Here is a 23,612-nt window from a genome sequence, read left to right as displayed (position 1 = left end):
CATTTTCTTTTCTTTAATTTATAAAAAATGCAAGAAAAAGTTTGAAAATTTATAAAATAATATTCGCATTTGCCAATCTCTGCTAGCATTTTGTATTTAATCGAAAATTCGCTTTGCATAATTATACAGCAGTATAAATGTATTTTTTTTGTTGTTACTTTGATATGACAAGAAAGCTCTCTGACTCTGCATGAGTCTTATTTTGAATATTTGTAAACATTTTTATAGATCAAATTACATACATGGAAAGGAAAAGTAATTTAAATGAAAATAGTAACCCTATCACAACCCCAATTAGTAGTCACTCAGCCTTAGTATATCGCATTGCAAACTCTATGCTATTTTAATCACATCAATTGAAATTTAAATTCTTTATTATGATATTACAATAAATGAAAATTATGTTATCATTTCGGATTTTTTGACTGTTGTAGAAGACACTGAGAATTGAAATCTTTGTCTTGCTTTTACTTACAAATGTATTTCAAATGAACAAATATAGAATTCGATAAATCAAAATTGATTAACTTGATTATAAAGTGTTATTTCTTCAATATCAACTATTTCACTCTATTTCGTGAATCTCCATAATGCATACTCAGACAAAGAAAAATTAAAACAAATATTCCTATAATAACATTATATTTAATACTGTTTTGTTCAACGAAACAGCATTTCAGTGAACAAGAAAGGCAGCTTCTCCGTTACAAAAATAAAATTGGTCTCAGTTATCATTTAAAAGCCTGCCAGCTTTACTTATGATGCGTAACAACATTGTTTTAAATATCCTTGAGTAAATTTTTAATGAATCTCAATACAATATTACAACAAGCTACAGAGAGATTCACAATCAATCTATATTTGAAGAATTGATTTTTTTATGAATTTTGATTCAAATATATATGCATTAAATAAATTTTCTTCCAATCATTTATAAGAATATTAACATTTATATATGTGACTGTAATAAGTCAAACTACCTTTATTAAGTAATATAAGTAATTATAACAATTTTCATGATTGGTATATACAGTTAGTTTGATGTTAAGTACATAAAAATTCATATATATGGGTCAATTTAAATGAATATTGTTAACATTACAGATAACACTTTAACAAAATAACTAAATTGATATTCAATTGGATTGTGTCCTAATAATTCATTGGTTTTCAATATTTTTTAAATGGCATGAAATAAAAATGCATTTGGTATCTTTATTTTATTTACAGTAGTTCTAATAATTCAAACAAATAAATATTCACATGTTGAATTCAAAAAATCTATTTATGCAGTGTTAGATATTTAATATAAGGAAGGATCTGAGACAAAAGAAAAATAAAGATATATACATCATTAGCACAAGTACGGATTCTATGTCGAAGTCGTGTGCATACAAGCGTCAAACAAAGTTGTACTTTGCAATTACGAAGTTGCTTCGGTGTTGAGCGTCTTATTGAATAAAAAAAAACATTACAGACGAGAGTAATGCATTCCTTGTGAGATCATGTGTGACAAAGCGTGAAATAATTAAATGTTATTAACTTCAATGTGAGCAATACCCAGAATACGGTTCGGCATCTTTGGGCTCCCAATATTTATCCGAAAATATTATATCAGCTGTCAACGATTACGTCAGTAAAAAGTAGAGTTGAGTCCGAGTAGGTTTGAACATTAAAAATGTTTAATTTTAATACAACTTTTTTTTTAAACTTAAGTTTAAGTTAGACCCACAACAACTCAAAATTAACAAATTATCGATCTGAGATTCGCAGACTTGCTACACTCTTACCTTCCGATAACTCCAAGTCCAACTCTGCTAACTTATCTCTTATCTCGTCCGGCAACTTTGATATATCAACACTTAAGTCAGCCATAGTGAAAAAGCACTTTTTCACATAAAACAAATAAAGTTAACGACAAAAGTCTAAGACACCATCGTGACATCTGGCCATCTTGAATTTTGAATATTCTCTGTCCAGCACCAGCAAAACTACTAAACTGAGTCAGATGTGACAAAGAATAACACCAGATGTCGCTTTTGTAAAAAAATCGCAAGTTAGTTCTCAATACCAAATAAAATAAATTAATTCCCATAAACAATAAGTATAAATTTTATTTACAAATGTATATATCAAATAGTTTTTATTTAAAAGTAAAAAATGTAATGGTATACATATAACCATTTAAATTATAACACAAGATTATAGGTAAAAATGTTGCCAAGCTTAGAAAACTATTTTCAATGTATAATCTGTTACTTACTAAAATTTATAACTTAAATGTACAATACAGATACTACCAAACCATTTAACGTATTTAGTAAAATAAATACATATGTATCTGAACCAATTTCATATAAACTCCGAATATACTAAAATAATTACTCTGATGTTACTATAAAATTATTAAAATATTATGTTTAACAAATTTACAGAACTCTTCGAATCCTAAAGTATATTTAATTATTAATAATTTCACATAATTAATTGTTTTTAACAAATCCGTGAAATTCTCGAAATCTCAAAAAAACTCATAATCGTAACCTTCTGACATAAAAACTATACTAAGGAACATGAATAATGTAACCAAAACAATAAAACACACTCCTGATTTATTTATTGCATATAACAGAGAAAACATGTTTCTTAAGTATTAGATTTTTTATTTTATTAACTTTAATGTTAAAACAATATAAATCTATATCTTTACTAAATTATACTGATGAAGGCGTCTTCCTGATCTATTTCGGTGACAACACAAATTTATTCTCAATTCCTTCACTTGCATCAAATCCGAAATGACCTATTGAAGGTCTGCTGCAGGGCCGACAGTTTTACGTGATGTTCGAGGCACGGAGTGTACACGCTTCTAACTTCCAAACTTTCGCTTATCTACTGGTTAATAAGATTATTTCGTTACAAAATCTAATAGTTTTTATGGGCCGGAACTGGAACTTGAACATAAAATCTGAAATTATCTGAAAATAGGCATCTGCAGTTTTATATCTAGCCGCTAGACCAAGGATTTTTGGATTTCGCACTTACACTTATGATGTCATATCATGCCTTATGAAGATACTAAATTTTGACAAGATGTAAATATGAAAACATTTGTATTAGAGAAGCAAATTTTTACTTTTTTTTTTCATTTCCTAAGAAATTATATTCGTGACTGAAACTATCATTCACAAAACTGGATTAATAGTATTCATCAAACCGGAGCTAATGATGTGAAATTTCATATCAATAACATACCAGGTCTGTACGCAAGTCTAACCTTGCGTCCTAAAAATTTATAAGCATTACGTTAATAAAACTGCTCAAACAATATTGAAATAGCTTGATGATAATTTTCAAAACAAGCTGATTACATCGTAAATTAAGCTGCGTGAATTTTATGCGTCGAATATTTTAAAAAATACATAGCTAAAAAAGTAATGTATTATTAAACTAATTTAAAATAAAAATGTTCCCTTCCTTTCTTGGTGTTTTAATTGACTCTTTCTAGTTTTCCCCATTACCTGTGGAATCCCATTTTTGTTAATATCTATTTAGCCTAAAAGTAAGTTTGTTTTCAACGTTCACATTTAAAATGTCATAGACAAAATTTGATTTGATAAGTGGTAACATTGGTTCCTGGAAAATCATCCGCTAGGTGACGCTAGGTGTTTTCTTCTTCCCGTCATTCTCATCCTAGTTTTCTTTTTACTTTTAGTTAGAAGGTTGTTGGCTCTAAATTTATTCTCGTAATGGCTGCCACGCTAAAAGTGTAGCTTATTGGTTATGTCATGTTCAAAGTGTCTTTAGATGGGTGCATAAAGCGAAAAACTCAACAAGTGTTTCAAACAATGATCGCATGAAAGCTGTAAAAATATCAATCTCCCTAGACCGTTTCTTCTTTCATGTTTCCTTTTTTGGCAATTAAGTTATGGACTCGGCGTTTGTGTACTGTATGTAATAAAAACATAATCTATGCAACGTAAAAAGTGTACATCGGGACCATATTGAGTGTCAAGTGTATTGAGGGTATTTAAAATGACGGATCCGAGAACGTCGTCAGCTCTGTTTAAGAGAGCCGAACAGTTGAAAAGATGGGAGGAATCCGATACTAATAAACAGTCATCGATGCCGAAAAGGGCATCGAGGATACAGTTTTCATCGGGCATCGTGTTTTTGGCGGCATGTACCGCTGGAGACAAGGACGAAGTGCAGAAATTATTAAAAATGGGCGCTGATATAAACACCGCGAACGTGGACGGTCTGACGGCTCTTCATCAGGTCAGTAGATTTTTTTTATCTTACAAATAAATGCTTCGAATATAAAGGTACTGGCTTCTTTATCATGACCAATTTTATTCTAAGACCTTTGGTCTGTTAATGAATTAACAGATGAACATTTGTAAATTAGTTGTAAGATATGTATATGACATATGCACTTTTATGAGATTGTTTATGAATAATTATGATACACTAAAGGAGTGAAAAGTGCACTATTTAGTCCACCATAGAAAGAACTAGCTTTCAGCCTATTAGCCATGTCATGCATAAGTTATCTTTGTACAAAATTTCTTAAATTTGTTTTATTGATTCATAAATTACAGTTACAGTAAAACTTTCTAATATCATATTGAATACTTTCATTAAATCCTTTTATAAATTGATATTTAACAGTAAAGAGTCCAAGTACATTTTTGTATAATATGTAGTAATAGTAAATATGTTGATTCCAGCAATTACTACCATTTTTTATAATTGATTCTTGCAAGCTAACTAGCTAGTTTATCCTGTTAGCTATTATTATATTCAGTGTTACAGATATGATTTGACAGACTATTAATATTGTAGATAAGATATAATTCTTATTTAGATCTGTTTTAGTCTAAAGCAGTTATTTTACTCAATATTCAGGCTTAAAAGATGTCAGATACATCACATCTACTCAGAGTTTATCGACTCATATCATTTATTTGAATCATCTCAATCATTTCATTATGATTAAGTAACACTCATCCACTTTCATATTTATTAAGTTAATCAAAAAATGTGGTCTGATAAGATATAAATTGATTTTATTTTTGTTCGTTTTTATACAATATGTGATTGTTAAAAAATGTATATAGGCATATGTTACATATGTTTTGTATGCCATAAGGCTCTTTATTAATGAATCAAATTAGTATTTTATACTCAAACCCCTCGCTTTTAGCACTGATATGTTTTTGTGTGGAAACATTATAGTGTGTATTGTTTTTTTTTAATAATAGTTTTTTTTTAATTTATAAACTCAAAATGTTCTATGTTATATTTAACAAACAAAAAATTGTCTTGACTGAAACCTATTCTGCTATCAAACTTCTGGTGTTTGTTGTATGTTTAGTTAGGCTAGCCTAGATGTTCTAAGATTTCTTTTATCCTCGTCCCTATCTCTATATTTGATGTTCAGAGAGAAATCTTTATAAAAATGAGAAATAATCTTGTTTTGATGTGGGTAACCACTCAGCGGGGTAGAACAACTACTACTAGTGTGTGAGAGAAAAGTTTGTGTTAATATTATGAAAATAGACTCATGGCATTTATAATTGCATGCTCTACTTTTTATTCATAAGCATTAACACAGATCATCACAAACTATACTGAGAAAATTTTCCTTAAGAAGATGCTTAACATATTGTTTTTTATAATACATTTATAAATATGAAAGTATACCTAATTCCATACAAACTTTATTTTACTTGACACCAAAATTCATATTGATACACTATTTATAACAAAATTATGATATCTTCAAATTGAATTGAAAAAAAAGGAAAAATTTTAGATGGTCTTTAAGGCCCGAGTTATTAAAGAAGAATCATCATCTTTTCTTCAAACAACATATGCACAGTTTATTAACTTGTCATTTGCTACATAACATTTTTAATGTTTTTATACATTGCAATGTTTATTTTAATTATTTGTCAATAACATTACTTGTTGATGTTAATTACAATATTCACAATCACAAATGTATGCTGTGGAATAAATAAGCATTATTGTATGCAAGTTTTCTTTCAAGTTAAAGATGGTGTAACAAGTGTGGCAACAGCGGTCTTACTGCTTCCATTTATTTTCTCCAAACAAAATTTGTTGATAGTATTTTCATAGAAATAAAGGTTATGTGCAACAAGATTCTTATATGAAATAAACATGTTGTCATGTGAGCAATGATTCTTTTCAGAAATGAGGCTTAATGACTTTAAATCTCATTTTCTAAACAGAGTGTAACCTCTTTTACTTACATTTTTATTACTTAAATATTACTAATAGAATAGAGGCCAGCAACAAACTTGCAAGCCCCCTGGTGTTGTAGATGTCCATGGGCGGTGGTAGTCACTTTCCATCAGGCGTGCCTCCTGCTCATTTGCCAACTATCTCATAAAAAAAAAGAATATAGATTAAAAGCAAACAACTACACAAAATCATGTATATTCATATAAGGAAACTATGAATACATATAGCTTTAATTTAAGGATAAATATTTATGGATTTAAAAATGTTTATCTGATGTATTACTAATAGTTTGGCAGATGGCAGATTTGGCAGATACATAACTTTTATACTACTTACTGACAGAACCAATAATATACTAATTAAATTAGTTAATTTATGCCAATGAATACAAGTCTTGAGTACATTTTTCACTACCAACTTTGTTTAGTTTAAACAAATAGAAGGGCTCCTTATAATTCCATTTTTATTTTTATTAGTAAGAGGTAGTTGCAATTATAATTGTTAATCTATTTTAATCTAAAGTTGTTTGCTTATCCAACCAAAACAGCTTACACAGGAATTTACATGGTAATGGTAATGTTTCCTCATTCTGATTTTATTTCATTAGTGCTATATGCAATGATAACAATTACTGTTATTACTTTCTATACAATCTCTTATATTGTTTACAAAGATTTTGAGATTATATATAAATGAATAAACATAGTAGGTATATATTTAACCAGTAACATATAAATGATTGAACAACTTCTAGATTTGGTTTCATATTTCCAATAAAAAGCCATGCCATATCATTTGTATATGTATTTAATATGCACTTTAGCATATTATCTTTATTTTTCTCGAGTACTTGATAAACAACTGTGTGCAAGTATCATCATAGTAATTTGTTCAAGAGTTACTGGATACAGAATGCACAAACCACTTTTACTTCCCTTTTATACAACATTAAAAATAAATGTTAGAAAAAAGTAATAAAATTTTGATAGTATATCTGTGTGTGTTTATGTAGTTTTGAATATTTCTTTCATCATTCTTCTGAAATATTCTGATAATGATATGGAATCAAAACCATACCACAGTAATGTAAGGATTTACTTAAACTAATTTTAAGCTCAGGATTTATCATTAGCTTGATGTGCCTTCGCTATCACTACTTTTAAATTCATTACTTCCACTCCAAGAAGTTTACCATTTTATCTCCTAAATAAGAATCTGAATTACCAACCCTAAATTTTTAAATAAAACATTTTAATTTAATCAACGAAAAACAGTCGATCCCTATGTTATTAAGTATGAAGAACTAGTTAAAATTTAGACAGAACAAACAAGAATTATTTGGCGTTCTTTTTTGTTCTACAAAAAAACAACGACTCGACGTTATATGTATGTAAGCTTAGTATAATGTTGAATGAAATATGTCTCAATGCAATGCGTTACGTTTTGGCAGCGGCTCTCGTGAAATGTGATGGTTAAGGATAAGTTTTTGGAAGGTTGTAATATTAAAATGACTTCCGCCAATCAATGTTTCGCCGAGAATGCGGTACTGCATGTCACGTGTGTTGAGCTTAGCACTCGGAATAACTTTCGATTGTTTCGACCGACCACTAAACGTCAGCAGTCCAGAATTAGAAGCTGACAGTGTCCACGATTATCCGTATAGTAGAACACGTTTCTGCCGTATTCCATCTCTACGTAATTCATTACGAACGGAATGAGGGAACGATTAATTATTTTTTCAATTGCTAAATTTTAAAGGTTGTAATATAAATTTATGTTACACTGTTACTTGTATATATGTATTTTATTAGTTACCATCGTATGAAGCGAACTATAAACATTATTAGATTATTGTATAAATTTAATAGATTTATATACATACCTATATTTATAAATAGTTAAAGTATGTATGTTAAATAAACGTTGGGTTCAATTTCATTACTCTGTATGTGGTAATTATGGTAACATTTGCATGAATGTCAAAGTGTTACGTCAACAAGTTTTCCCGGTAAGGATTACTTATTAATTGAATTGAATACAATTTGTTTACTCTGTAACCGTAATTATTATAACATACTTCGTTATAACGAGTTATGGTTCTGTTTCTAGTGTTCGTCTATATCGTAAAAGAGTCACATGTAGGTGTAACATTTACTTACATGTCTATTATATTTATATCTATATAATATGTCTGCCTATTAATAAGCTTGACGTTAATATACAAAGCTTTTTTATTTCGCCAGGTATTAATGAGAACCTGCTCTAGACGTGTAGAAAAAACGTAGTCTTTATCATAGTACTCGTGATAATTACAAACATGCTATACGTTATAACTTAAAACGTATTGAGGTCAATACATTTTTGGCCTTACATTTTATTAGTCTGTGTTATAAAGCTTAGTATTCTTTTGTCTATAAAAAATAAAAGTTTTGTGAACGTCTGTTTGAATAAAATAATTTTACGTGATATATATTTATAATAGCAATAATAATCCACATGTCAATCTCTTAGTTTAAATCTTGCAACAAACTTCATTCAAAAAAATATCCGGTCAAATAAAATTAGTGACTAAGAGTTTGTTACAACACAAAAAATATTATTTTCATATTAACAGAATTGTATTTATATATTTTTCGCCAAAGAAATGTGAAACGAAAATCCAAAGTTATTTTAACGAACCAAAATTGCTTTAAAGATAAGCTAAATAAGCAGTCACTGGCCACAGGAAAGAATTAACAAGTCTTAATAGACGTAATTAATATGACCCCAGATTGTTCGTCGAATAACCTGACATCTAGCAGCGGACCAAGTAACAGTTGAAGACGTCCTTATTGATCGATTGAATACTCAACAATGATCTTTAGTTTGTTGCAATATTGCCTTTGTCCAATTCAATAAAAGACTTTTAGTTTTATTTTAGCTTTGGTTTTCGATAATTTTCACATTTTACATCAAATTATATACAGTCAAAGTTATTTTTAAATCAATAAAATTAAGATAGCTTTCATTAGTATTTATTTTCTATATTTTAAAAAATACATTTTTGCTTTTACCCATTGATGTTGCTCACTATCTGTGGCCTATATTTTCTGTGTAAAACATCTGACATAAATCGGAACAGTAGGACCATCAAAAATTTTAATAACGAGTTGAACAAAACTTTGGGGCAATGGTTTATAGGAGTTATAGTATTTTAACCCATATTATTTTACTAATATTATAAATGCGAAAGATTTATGGAGTGAAGGTTGTTATTCAATCACGCTAAATTTACTCAGTTTTTTTAAATTGCCACAGAGATTATGTTACTTTTTATCCCGGAAAAATGCTCGAATTCATACGCGGGCGTAGCCATGGGAGTAAACTAGTAAAATATATAGTAATTGATCTCACAAATTACTTCGTGTAAAGTGCAATTAACGAACTACGCAAAGCCGGTATGTACGTGGCTTGACACGAATTGAATTTAGTAATTAATTAACTGTCTGAAAAACTTTGGGCATCGGTCGTTAAGTTAACACTAACAAACCGCACTGTTCATGTCATCATAGTCCCTAAATACAATTTTAAATTGAAGCTTTATACATATATGTTAATGTACTTTAAATCGTCAATTTGATCAATTTTACTAAGATTTTATTTACTATAAGCAACGAATATTTCTGAAGTGCTATGTTGCAATATTCATTTACTTCAGAAATATTAAGAGTATGTAATTATTGGTTTACTAACTCGATAAACATAAATGTATATATGTACATAAATGTATGTTGGGTAAGAGCAATGTTGCATGTTTAGTGAGATACAGTTAATTGTTGGGTGATTTCGTAGTAGACGTTGGAAAAACAGAAACATCGTATCACTTAATGATCATAATATATTAAGGGATCTGATTTTAAAATTATAAGACATTAAATACTCATTTAATATAAATTTTCTTAGAACGTAAACTTGGTTGACTGATCACGTCTATGATTTAATAATATTTATAGACTTGTGCATTTGCTACAAGTAGTTCCCGGTGTGAAGCATTGGATATATTTGAGTCTCGATAATAATGCGTGTATCCATTTGCAGAGTTCTGTATTCGTATTCGATATACGTTGAATATGATTGCATCACTAGTTCGCATATAATGTGCTGGAATACGATACGAAACTGGACCAACACATATACAAGCGACTGCTGCTCTCCAAATAACTAAATAAGATACGTTTATCTTACATGCACCGTATAACAGATTATTTTCTAACATCATTGACATATGTGCTAGACTTTAGGGATGTATTTTCGTTGTATATTTAATTTCGTTGTATATTTAAATTTGTACAATATATAGTTTTTCATGTGACCACGAGAAATTCCAAAATGTCGTGAATTAATAATTAAATAAAGGTACGATGACGATTAAAATCCAAATATATAGGCGACGCGCCATACCTTGTCGGGATGTAATTTTCTATTAAAGAAATTGAAAAATGAGCCTAGAGCATTGATTTTATATGGTATATTTATTTATTCGTTTATATAAGTATGTCACAATTGAGAGATACAATAAAAATTGGAGACATGTGAGTTACGATTTTATTTGGAAATATTTTAGATCAAAATTTGTGTTGTTGGCTTATAAATTCTATTTTTTTGTGATGAAGTAAAAATATATATATTTTGATTTAAAGAAATAACACTTGTTATGATTAACCAAAATGAAAATCAGGTGTATAAAAATTTTGATAAGATATTTTTTAAATATTTATGTTATATCAATTGATTCTTATTTCAAATTCAAAAACTACTATAAATATCTGGTACATTTATGACACAAACATATAAAATTAATATTAAACTGAAACTCATACAATTACGCAATATATATTTTACTCTGTGCATTTTTTTCAATGAAGCGCATTATTCTTCACAGAGGTATGTAAAATATTTAAAAAAAGAAATATTGTAATCCTACTGTAATAAGGTTGAAAGATTTATTTTTACGGTATTGGAACGTTTTTTTGGCACTCGTCTTAAAACCGTAAATGCGGCATCATGACCTCATGTCTTCAAACTATAGTATTATTGGCTACGCCGTTGTGAGGTCTTAGAAACAGGAACAAGTCAAAAGTATTTGAGAATAGTATACGTAATATATAGAATACTGTCAATATACTACAATCTATTTAATACTGATTATTTTCTTGTTATATTGAACTTTAACTATTGATCTATTGATCGTTTTATACTTTGTTACATTATTTTTATATTCCTGTTCCGTGTGTGAACACAGAACCGCATCTGGAACACCGTGTGTGCCCTATTTATAAAGCGGATTGATTTTGCCTTATTAATATATACGTACATGGGACAGATAAATTTGATTTTTAGACGATTATGCTAAATTAAATCAAAATAGTTATTAAACAAATAATAACTAAAGAACCTAAGCGTCTGTTTCATTTAGCCTGACGTACTATTTCGGGTTGTCAATTTTGAAATAGTACATTAAGATTTTTCCATGTAGCTGATGAATTTGTTCGTTATTTTATTGTTTAAAATTAAATTAGTTTCGCGTCAGGAACGTGTATGTTGGGTACGTCAGCTTTATTATTGAGGTTAATCCCTCTCGGGATAACAGGCACTTTGTCTTATTTTATCGAAATGTAAGCGAAAGCATCTAAAACGTCTGGCGCTAGTCTGCTATTTGATTTTATCATTTGTCATTATGAAATATTTTCTTTTGTATAGTCTTAATTTGTTTTGAATTTTTAATTGTTCTTCATTGTAAAAAAAGGTTTTATTTAATTACACATAGAATGAAGGTTCTATTCGTCCTACGCATTCGAGTATCACTCGATTTTATAACATCATATTGGTGTTTTTAAATATTTGGTCATAATTAGTTTTATCATTTGCAGTTCAGGTAACTGAAATTCGGTTATAATTTTGATTCAAGATTCCCTGCGATAAAGATGATAATGATTACCTTTTATATTGCGCTTTTGGGTGTAACAAAAATGTTTAAAAAATTTTTGGTTAAACTTAGTTTTGTTTAGTGTTATTTATTATAGATGTAAACAGTCGGATAGGTCCATTTGCTATCACAATTTGAATTATTATTTTGGCAGCGTTTGATCACGGATGCGTTTTGTCTTCGCTGTATGCCGCACGTTGTTTTATATCAGTATTTATAGTACACGATACTCCTCTCATTAGATAGTCCGGGAAATTGGGTCGATGACTTCGTGAACTTCTAATTCCGTAAATTATGTTTCGTTGTTACAGTTATTACTTGGACTACCTTCTTTGCTATAACACAGTATTCATAATACTGGTACCTATCTTCATTTCGATTGAGCATATTATTATTGAACAAAAATACGTTCAATATAAACACAAAAACAAACTAAAATAGTTTTTTTCATGTTTAATTGTACCATAAATTGTATTCGGATCGTAACGTACCAGCATTTCATTTTTATTACATTTTAACATCGGCGACCTAAAATGCAGCATCACGAGTGAAACTAAAAAGGTACACGCCCCAATTATTGACCTAATGCCTGAATAAACATTTTTTTTTTATATAAAATTTGATGCTGTCATTGACCGACCTAAATATTTCGTGGAGGAATGATGTATTGCCGATGACAGAGCTAGCGCCACGTAAATTTAGAATCGGGCTAGGATTTTTTCGAGGTCACGCTAGAGACAGCGGAGAGATTCGTTGATATTAGTTACGTCATAGGCTGCACACGCGCCATGAATGTTTTATTTTAGTGTTAATTGTAGACATAGGCACGGAGCCCACTGACGGCAAGTCAGTTTACGAGTTGCCAAGGGCTAAAGATTTAAATAAAATCTGGTGCGATTATTTAGAGAGTAACGTGTATTTATACTACACATGTAAACAACAAAGGTTTAACGAAACTACGGTTATACTAGCTTCCCCGTAACTGACATTCTATTAAATTTTATAAGTAAACACAACTATTTACGAATGTAAAGGAATTGATGGCAGAATTTGATGAATATGTATTAACTTAATTAAATTAACTCATTCCGTAGAAAAAAAAAGACTTCTTACAAACTGGCCCGAGTGCTCGACCTTTATTCATATAGTAAGAGCAAGTCGAGACCGCTCCGTGATGTCACTACTATCAATGCCGGCCCGCGCATAAGTTTACTTGCGAAAAATTTCATAACGTTCATTGAGATAATAACAATTATACTTTATCCTTCCATAGATACTTCAATATTACACTTCAAACTATGACACTAGTGTTATTACTGTTTTATTTATTCACGAAACTTAGGAATCGATAAATCGAATTCATAAAAAAACAATCAAAATTGTGTAATACTGTGTATACATTTATAAATAATATATTTAAGTAAATAAAATAAGTAACATTACGCAACCTCACTTGGTATATACGGTTTTATATTTAAATAAAATATTTATAATATTTGGAAACATTCCAAGATATGTCAGTTGGTAGAATAATTAGACATCATATAAACGCTAACGATATTTTAAAAAGATGTAAGGACTGTTCTACTTCATCATTATCTGCATGTTCGTCGTCGACTCAGCGACGGCGTGATACTGACTGGAATTACTCATATATATGGTTACACTCGCACACTATTTATCACATGACATAAAAATTGAAATTAATTAAATTCTATTTAATGTTGATGGCGATGTCAAATAAAAACATCGGCGATATCCTTATTGGATAGACTCGATTTGTATTGGAAGAAAGAAACTATTTTTTAAACAAGTAAATATCTTCAAACGACTCGAGGATTGACTGCGTTTTCTTTTGATTTAAACTTTATTTTTAGTGAGGTAGGTCTCTACGTGGACGATGTATTTTTTCTTTGTTATATAATATGCAGATTTTCGTATGTAGGAAACCTTGTGGATATGTTTATAAAAATTTGCTTAGAATCAAGTACTCTATGTATAGTATATACAAATGATTCGTTTATATTCATTATTCCATCAAAATTGATATCATATACACTTTTTAATAAAAGTTTTTTTTTGAAATGCCATTTGGACCAAGACCATTAAAGAAATGTAAGCATGGATTGCTTGTCATAATTGTTTTAAATCATATTTATGCTACTGATATAATTACATGTACTTTTGTATAATTATATAAAGTATTTTTAGTATTGTTACAAGATAATACACGTGGGGCCTTCAGTAAAATCTATTACATTAATAGAACAGTACAGGCATATTTGATTATTTAATAAGTAACTAATTTATTAGGTTCGAAATAACAAATTGAATTATTGTATAATTTTTTTTTATCTAAATTGCATATCAACACTAATAAGCTAATTAACATTGCTGTAGTTAATAAAACAACACTATGATTACATTACTAGTAGAACAACACCTACCTCGCTGGTATTATGCCTTCATAAAATAAGGGAAAATGTCTTTAATATCAAAAGAAATAGCACTGAATGCGAAAAATTAAACTTATGTTTTGTATCAAAATGTTTCACTATATGTATCGCATATATTTTTAAAAGAAAAATATTTTAATCCTATTATGGCGAAAGTTTTCGAAAACGAATAACTATTAGCAGTGTTGTATATATTTATATAAACTTAAACGGATGCGATTTGGAAAGTGTTAACAGAATTGCTTTAACTACTAGTTTTAAATTTATAATATCAAATTTCTTCCGATGATATTCATTTAGAATGATGCAAAGCGAATTCATATATGTATACTTTATAACATACTTATGCTAATTTGTGTAATTATATATGACATTGAATATTTATAATCCAAATGTTTTATTGCTGCTAGTGCGAATGTATTTTGTTTAATATTATATTTGTATGGATGGTTATTCGTGTTATAGAATCTAGTGACCTTGCGAAGTATTTTTTTAATAGTAACCTTACGTATCGTCTTCTGTTCAAGTCAAAGTGAGGAAAGACAGTTACATATCACGAACATCTGTAACTCCTGGGGAAGTGCCAATTTGCAGAGAGGGTACAATTTGGAAATATACTGCAAATATAACACTCGAGTTGAGAACTAGATTATTTATGTCGTGTCTCGTTCGACGCACGAGCCTTTATTAAAATAGCACCTTCTGCGGTAATTGTATATTGTTGGATTACACTTGAAACTCAATCAAGTTTTACAATAATAAATATAAGAATGCCAATCATAATTGCTTTGGAATATTAAACACTATTTGTGGCGCGAGCGATTTGATATAATTTACAAATGTGTTTTGATCTACGCTCACAGAAGCAACGGTTAAAGATATTCCGCTATGGCCAGCGTTATAAAAATTGTTGTATTACCCAATAGTTGCCTCTAGAGTCGCGATACGCGCCAGCGATTGTGGCACTGACCCTGTAGTAGTTCCGTACTGTTGCACAATGCACTTAATGTACTATTGTAATGCATAACAGAGTATGTAGAGCTTGTTTTTGCAATTAGGTAGAGATGGTTCCGAGTAAGACTTTGATTGTTTCATGATTCGATTGTTGAAAATACTCGAAGAAAATCTATATAGTAATTTAATCACAATATGCATCACGCATACATAATAAGAGCTTTGCGGAAACGATTACAACTTTTTGCACACAGCGAATGCGTGCACTATTTTTTATAGATACGGTGCGGTGTACCATTTACTGTAATATGTTCATACGTTCAAGTTAAAATGACAGGAAATATTTTTGAATAAGAACACGTGCTCTTTTAGATTTAAAATCTTTCTACATGCTTTTGTGAACTTTATTCATTCAAATATTAAGCAGTACTATAAATAGTTGGAATTTTCTTCTTAGAATAATGAATCATATTATTAATGCAATGTGTTCTCACATTTCCAGGCTTGCATTGACGACAATTTGGAGATGGTTGAGTTTCTTGTCGAACACGGTGCCGACGTCAACCGTGGTGACAACGAGGGCTGGACCCCGCTGCATGCAACGGCTTCGTGTGGATTTCTTAGTATAGCCAGGTAACATTCGATTTGTAATGACTCAATTAATAAACGTATTACGATACACTAGAAGACTTCCTCAACGCTTCCATACATATATCGATATAAATATATTGTTTCTAAATCTTTATTCAATATTACTTATTGATAGTCAAAAATCTACCTTTGTAATGAACTCAGCGGTTTTTTTGTGTGAATGTTATTATTCTTCAGTTGCAAAAATTTGTTTGTAATAGCATATTTCTATGAAATACAAATGACACGGCTCTCTGACGTTGCATTCAATAAACGAGAGTTGATAATTTATTAGTGCAAACAAGGGCTGAGTCATTCGACCCGGTTACGTTAGGGAGTTCCTGTGTTTCGGTCATCATCATCTATCTATTCATTTAATTTTGTTAATTGTTCACACGCCGATGACATATTTGATGACAATAATACTCATTGTGATTATTCACATTATAATGGTCATTTCCTTTTGTTTAAAACAACAAAGGTCTGAGAAAAAAATGCAAGCTTCGCGTACAGTACGTTTATAATAATATAATTAGTTATTAAGGAAAAAAGAGAAACATTTCACACACAATAGTTGAGTTCGTTAAAATTAATAGGTTTTTAACAGCACGTATAATTAACGACTATAATTATTGATCCATCAGTCAAAGTACTTCAAAAGCTATCAAGAATTCAATAATGCGACTGATAAAAATGACATATATACAGTAACTATAATAAAGATGTGTGATCCAATGATCTTCGAGTATTTTATTGATTTCTCGTTAATTCCTGCCAATGCATATGCATATTTAAATTATATCGTTTCGAAATGCACGCCCTTTTGTAAGTTGATGGTACTACACTAGTGCTGACAAAAACTACATGAAAGCATACGATGAAATTAAAGTATATATTATTTGATAAGTTTATATTATTTGATAAGTTTATATTATTTGATAAATTATTTTAATTATTACGCTTTGATTGTAGGTACCTTCTCGAAAATGGCGCGGATATTGCTGCGGTGAATTATGACGGGGAACTGCCAGTCGATATCACTGAAAGTGATAAAATGGTGGAACTATTACAGAAAGTTATTGACGAAAAAGGTTTGTATAATATTTAAATATTAATCAGTGATATAATCACATTTGTTATTTACGAAGAATAACTGTTTTACAAAATTCATCATTGTGGTCATTGGTCTAACATAACAGATAATGTAATTTCTATGGGTGATGGTGACCACTTACCATCAGGTGGCCCATATGCTCGTCCGCCAACCTATACCATAAAAAAAAACTATAACAAATGTTGTATTAATATTTATGTGACTACGAACATTTCGATCTTATACTCAAGGGATAAACAATAGTATAAATTGTATAATTTCAATATATGTATATACATTTTAACATTCGGAATATAACATTAACATTTTTTGTTCTAACCTTATCGAAGTTAGATTAACTAATTTAGCTTTAATCTGAATGCTCATTGGTTCATTGCATCATCTAATATCCGTTCGGCGACCAATGACTAAGGGCTACATACCCAATTAAACTCATAGGTGATATTAATTCTTATTTATCATAAGCAAATATAAAAACATCTTTATGAGATGATACAACGATGAAAACAATGAGTGAAACATCAATCATCATTTACAATGTAATTAAAAACAAATAATGTATTAAATTTAGCCTTAAAAGTTGACTGACGTATCGTATCCAAGAAATAATAATAGAGTCTTTGATATATCATCTATTTATGGTGTGAATTTTATATTATCATGTTTAAGTAAAACCTAAAATTGGGAAGCAAAACGATTTCAATAACCTTACAAACAATATAGTGATAGGTGATACTAAAATAATTCATGAAAAACTCGATATCTGCCAAGAACTAACTGGAATTAGATGGTTTTTCGTTAAAACCGAACCAGTTGGCTTACTGTTAAATTTCAAATATATAGTAGATTTTATGTTATTAGGAACTAGTACATTCTATTCAACGCAATTTCAATGCATTTCAGTCAATTGATAATAAAGCATCATTGTTTTTTAAGACAAATTAATGTCCTCAAAGGATAACTATAATATTACCTTGTATGAAATTATTATTTTTGACTTAAATATTGTTGCGTTCAATCAAACAATTATTTAGTTCTTATTTCTTTTATTTGGTGCTATAGTTTAATCGATTTCTTATGATTGCAGGCATCGATTGTGAAAAATCTCGCACTGCAGAAGTCGATACGCTGTTGTGTGACGCGAGGAATTGGGCTGCGAATGGTTACGTCGAAGTAAGGGACCCGAAAACAGGTGGAACTCCTTTGCACGTCGCGGCAGCAAAGGGTTACATAGATGTTAGTATCTTATTTACTGCGTTATTGTTTATTTTTTGATGATAATTTTGATCTGTCTTAATTGGTCCATATTGAACAGGCCTGAAAGGATGTATAGACGTGTTAGTACTTGGAATTTGACTGGTTGTTTGAATTATATGAAAATACCTTACTTTTGACTTGACTACCAGCTATAAGTAGACTTTAGTACGATGAATAAAAAATACGGGTTCTTACATTCGAAGGCGATTTCTTCTTGGGAACGCTTCCTTTGTCCTCACACACTTGGAGATGTATTTGTAGGATAGGAGAAGGGAAATAGTTGGTTGCACAAGCTAACAGGTCAACGTCATACATCTAAATTCATAAATTATCTTGAACCAGCGACTCGCCCCGGCTTTGCACGGGTGCAATGCTTTTTCTTGTTTCTTCACTATATTGTCCATTTATTATATATATAAAAACGTTCCTCTCGAGTCACCCTATCTGTTGAACAAAACCGCATCATAACCCGTTGCGTAATTTTAAAAAATTAAGCATACATAGGGACAGTTAGCGGTAAGAGACTACTTACTAAATTTAATCTTTCAATTGTGAATTTATGATATGATATGAAGAAGTGAAGTAGAACGAAGGATTATCTGATCCAGCGTCCTATTAAACATTCTAATTAAAAGAAGAACAAAAATGCGTTACTTCTGTTTATAGTTTATATAGGATATAATATTATAGACAATATATATTACTAATTATCGTATGTATAACGCTAATCCCAAGTGATACCGGCGTACTCCATTTTTAAATATGCTCATTTCACGTCGAATACTGCCCGTCTACCCAAACTCTTTTTTATTCTTCAGGATACTACTCTTTTTTTCTATTTTCGACGGTTTTCCTTAAATGTTAATTGGAGTAGCCTTACTTGTTACAATCTCGAAAATTCCTTAAAAAGCCAGTACAGCCCTGCTGTTTTCGTTTTTAAAAATCACCGGGATCCTGAGATTTAGGGTTTTGTTCTCGATTTGTAGCTGGCGTAAGGAGTAATTCTACGACTGCTTATTCACGTTAAAGAAGCAGAAGAGAGCTGATTGAGTTATCCTTAAATGTTTTAAGGGAATAACGAATGTGTTTGTTTAATACAATATTCCATAACATCATGGCATATATATTAATCATATTTTTTCGTTGTAGGTTGCACAAACTCTTCTAGAAGAATGTGGTGTAGAGCCAGATTGTGTTGACTATGAGGGCTGGACTCCACTTCATGCTGCAGCACTCTGGGGGAAGAAAGAAGCTGCCGCTCTACTGCTGAAGCATGGCGCTGACCCCAACTTGAAGAACTATTCGGTAATTTATTTTTTAGTAATTTACTTTTTTACATTTAAAATATAACAAATATTGTTACTGATTACCAATAAAGAGTATAAGTGTAAGTATTATAAATTATATAAATTTAAATTGACTGTTAGTCACCCTTGATCGCAATTAAATCTCATCTAATGTCATCGGATTATTTTTGGCCTTCATATTTAATGATACTTGAACTGTAATGCTCATGACAAGTAGATGACGAAAGTATGTATTAACAATGAAGTAGGAATATGCTTCGGGCGAATGCCCACACTGGCTAGTTGTTCAATGGTAGATAGTATCTTAACTTCTTCACATAACTTATGTGCTCCCTCCGAAGAATACACCATAGAAGACTGACCTTGTGTAGCAGAAGAATCCTACAGACTTGGGCTTAGTATAGTAACTTTTATACATTACGGACAGGTGTGGAGTATCACTTACCTTTAATAAGGTTGAATCATGCTTCGTTTTCTGATAGAAAAACACCCCCACCACTCCCCCAACGACTTTCCTAAATCCCCCAGAATTATCAGTTGAGCCGATGGATACTTTCGCTGGAAGATGTCAGCGTTATCATTTAATATTTGAATAACTGAGTTGTCAGTTTGTCACTATTGAGAGATAGATATTATTTATTCTGAGTCGGAAAGAAATTGGTTGCCTCAAATTATTAAATTTATAGAAAACAGATATTATTTGGTCTTACATACACACCCCAACATGGGACTTAACATTAGGATCCAAGTATTAACTTTACTTGCAGATTGTCTACGAGCTATAACTTTAGGGTTGTACAAGCAAAAATATTTTGGGCACCATCTTGGTGACAAGTGTAGAGCGAGGTGCAAAAGCTAACCTTTATTGGCGAATCATACAAACGCTAGTAACCCTATTCTCCTATAAAAAAACCTAATTAGTATAATTTAATTGCTATTGATTTCCTGATATTTAAATAATGTTCTGTTTTATATCTGTAGGGTCAAACATGTATGGACCTGGTCGACCCGAGCATATCTACCTGGTTAGCTGAAGCGTCCCTTAAAGCGCCCCGGCGTGTCAACAATAACAACAACAACAACAACAAGCGCAAACGGAGTCCACCGCGGCACGACGTCAAGCGAGTGGAACTGCAGATTACAGGACAAACAGACAACGTTATTAATGGTTAGTTATTTTAATTTTAGAACATTATTATAGTACGACACAACTCAGATGTAGCATCTGCAAAATTCGTAAAAACGATCACATCCGAATTGAGTACGCTATCCCAAATTATCAATATTTATTTCTCATGTAATTTTGGTCTTTACACAAATGTAATATCACATGACCTAATATATTCGTCAATTTGACGCGTCGATTTGCATGCACTTGCTTTCTCTGAAGCAAGAATCTATAGCGACGAATAGCGTCGAATGGCGCAATAGGGAGCCATTTCTATTGGTCGTGTAAATCGGCAGTAGTCGGTTTTATTTTCATTTCATTGCGTTTTTCTTTGCTACATCTAATTTGTGTCGTACTATACTTGTTTAAATTCCGATTATTCCTTTTCCATATCATATGCCGTGATATTTAATTTGCTCGGCAGGTCTGGCAAAACTACATAGATATATTATCAACTCCAGGCATTATGAATATCATTATGAGTTTTTTCACTGTTTTTATATATGATTTTAAAATGATTGTACCATAGTAAAGATTTGCTTAAACATATGTGAAATCTATATTCGTTCACTCTAATAATCTGATGGAATGTCTCCCACTTCGAGAAAAATGATTAATGGCAATAGATGCTTTGTTGAGGTACAAGAATGTGACACTAACCCTTAGGGAAAATTTTATGTCAAAAAAACCCATAGAATGTTAATAGTCCAATAGGTTTTGAAACAAACAATAAGGCAGTTTTGTAATCTAGGATGTTAGTATGTTACATATCTATTTGTCTCTTACAACAACAACAACAACAACAACAGCCTGTGAATTCCCACTGCTGGGCTAAAGGCCTCCTCTCCCTTTGAGGAGAAGGTTTGGAACATATTCCACCACGCTGTTCCAATGCGGGTTGGTGGAATGCACATGTGGCAGAATTTCTATGAAATTTGTCACATGCAGGTTTCCTCACGATGTTTTCCTTCACCGCTGAGCACGAGATGAATTATACAGAAAAATTAAGCACATGAAACAGCGGTGCTTGCCTGGGTTTGAACCCGCAATCATCGGTTAAGATGCACGCGTTCTAACCACTGGGCCATCTCGACTCTTTTGTCTCTTACATATAAGTATAATTTAGGTATATTGACAGAGAAACCGCCCGCCGCGCCAGAGATTATCCCTAAAATCTCAGACGGCAAACCACCCAAAGGACGTGCGCCGTCGCCCGAGGCTACAGAGCCCGTCACTGATAACGCATCTATGGACGAAGCGCCTTCTTGGAGAAGATCTGCCTCATTCCGAAACAGACAACAAGATAATACTCGTAAGTAGAATACCTGTTAGTGAAATTCATACATGCATTACATTACTTGGTGGTAGTGCTTTGTGCAAGCCCGTCTGGGAAGGTACCCCCCACTCATCAGTTATTCTACCGCCAAATTACAGTAGTCACTATTGTTGTGTTCCGGTCTGAAGGGTGAGTGAGCCAGTGTAACTACAGGCACAAGTGACATAACATCTTAGTTCCCAAGGTTGGTGGCACAGTGACGATGTAAGGAATAGTTAATATTTCTTCCAGCGTCATTGTCTATGGGCGATGGTGACCACTTACCATCAGGTGACCCATATGCTCGTCCGCCAACCTATACCATAAAAAAAATGCAATCAGTGTTAGATGGATAAATAACTTTTTTAATAAGTATGTATATTATTTAAAGGAAGAATACATTATTAGTAGCTGTAAAGTTTGTGCTGTTTGAAATACAACTCAAAGCTGGTTCCCTCTAGTGAGATAATGTAGAATCTTGTCTCATCAGTGAAGAATTTTTATTTATTTATTTCACACACCATTTTTTTTTTACATTATTTAATGCCAATCCTGTATTCCAAACTAGCTTTCGCTGTGTTTTGGAAGTCAATTCCTTCCCAGACGTTATTGTGATGATGTGATGATGTTCCTTCCCATATTCTGTTATGTTTGATTTCGTTGTTTTTCGAACAACTTCAAAAAGGAGGAGGTTATCAATTCGTCTGCATTTTTTTTAGGTAATTTAACTGAAAAATAGATATGTAAATAATTGTTTATTTATTTCTGTATCAGTGATTTAAAATTAATTGTATTAATAGTTACTATTATTCATGAGATGTATTAGATACAAATGTATATATTCTTTAAAATGTTATGTTCCAGGTGACAATAAACCTGCTAACAATAATGTGGACAATGATACAATACTGAGGAGGACTCACAGCTTTGAAAATGACAAGACGTGAGTTTATTTGCATACTTTGCCATAATTATGCTTCTGTTTTTTCTTCATTTAAATCTCTCAAAAGATCTAGATCTCTTTGTGTACTAAAATTTCATCTAAATCACAGTCATTCAATGCTTGATTGTTTACTTTCAGTTCAGTTTTCAGTCTTCTTAAGTAAAAGACATTTAATTTTCATTATGAGTTTGTGAATAACTGCTTGAACTAAGCAAAATTTTCATCTTGTGGTG

At 31.0% G+C, this 23,612-nt stretch overlaps 2 protein-coding genes across 12 annotated transcripts in view; one reads left to right on the top strand and one right to left on the bottom strand.

Annotated features, from left to right (window-relative positions):
* Positions 1-2,024, bottom strand: part of LOC124543124 (disco-interacting protein 2) — a 63,863-nt gene extending 61,839 nt beyond the window's left edge. For 2 of the 4 annotated variants that reach the window (XM_047121185.1, XM_047121187.1), the window contains exon 1: positions 1,791-2,024. In XM_047121185.1, coding sequence (XP_046977141.1) covers positions 1,791-1,875 — 85 coding nt within the window. In that variant the 5' untranslated portion in view covers positions 1,876-2,024. The remainder of the gene's footprint in view (positions 1-1,790) is intronic. The other 2 variants (XM_047121188.1, XM_047121189.1) reach the window with 1 other exon arrangement.
* Positions 2,025-3,643: 1,619 nt separating this feature from the next.
* Positions 3,644-23,612, top strand: part of LOC124542885 (protein phosphatase 1 regulatory subunit 12A) — a 44,300-nt gene continuing 24,331 nt past the window's right edge. For 7 of the 8 annotated variants that reach the window (XM_047120783.1, XM_047120781.1, XM_047120782.1 and 4 more), the window contains exons 1-8: positions 3,644-4,278; positions 16,148-16,278; positions 17,248-17,366; positions 18,477-18,625; positions 19,796-19,951; positions 20,935-21,121; positions 22,248-22,433; positions 23,301-23,379. In XM_047120783.1, the coding sequence (XP_046976739.1) occupies positions 4,036-4,278; positions 16,148-16,278; positions 17,248-17,366; positions 18,477-18,625; positions 19,796-19,951; positions 20,935-21,121; positions 22,248-22,433; positions 23,301-23,379 (1,250 nt within the window). In that variant the 5' untranslated portion in view covers positions 3,644-4,035. The remainder of the gene's footprint in view (positions 4,279-16,147; positions 16,279-17,247; positions 17,367-18,476; positions 18,626-19,795; positions 19,952-20,934; positions 21,122-22,247; positions 22,434-23,300; positions 23,380-23,612) is intronic. The other variant, XM_047120777.1, reaches the window with a different exon arrangement.

Source organism: Vanessa cardui, chromosome Z, assembly GCF_905220365.1.
Source record: "Vanessa cardui chromosome Z, ilVanCard2.1, whole genome shotgun sequence".
NCBI lineage: Eukaryota > Metazoa > Arthropoda > Insecta > Lepidoptera > Nymphalidae > Vanessa > Vanessa cardui.
The sequence above is the reverse complement of the archived record's forward strand: the minus strand, read 5'-3'. Positions and strand labels throughout refer to the sequence as shown.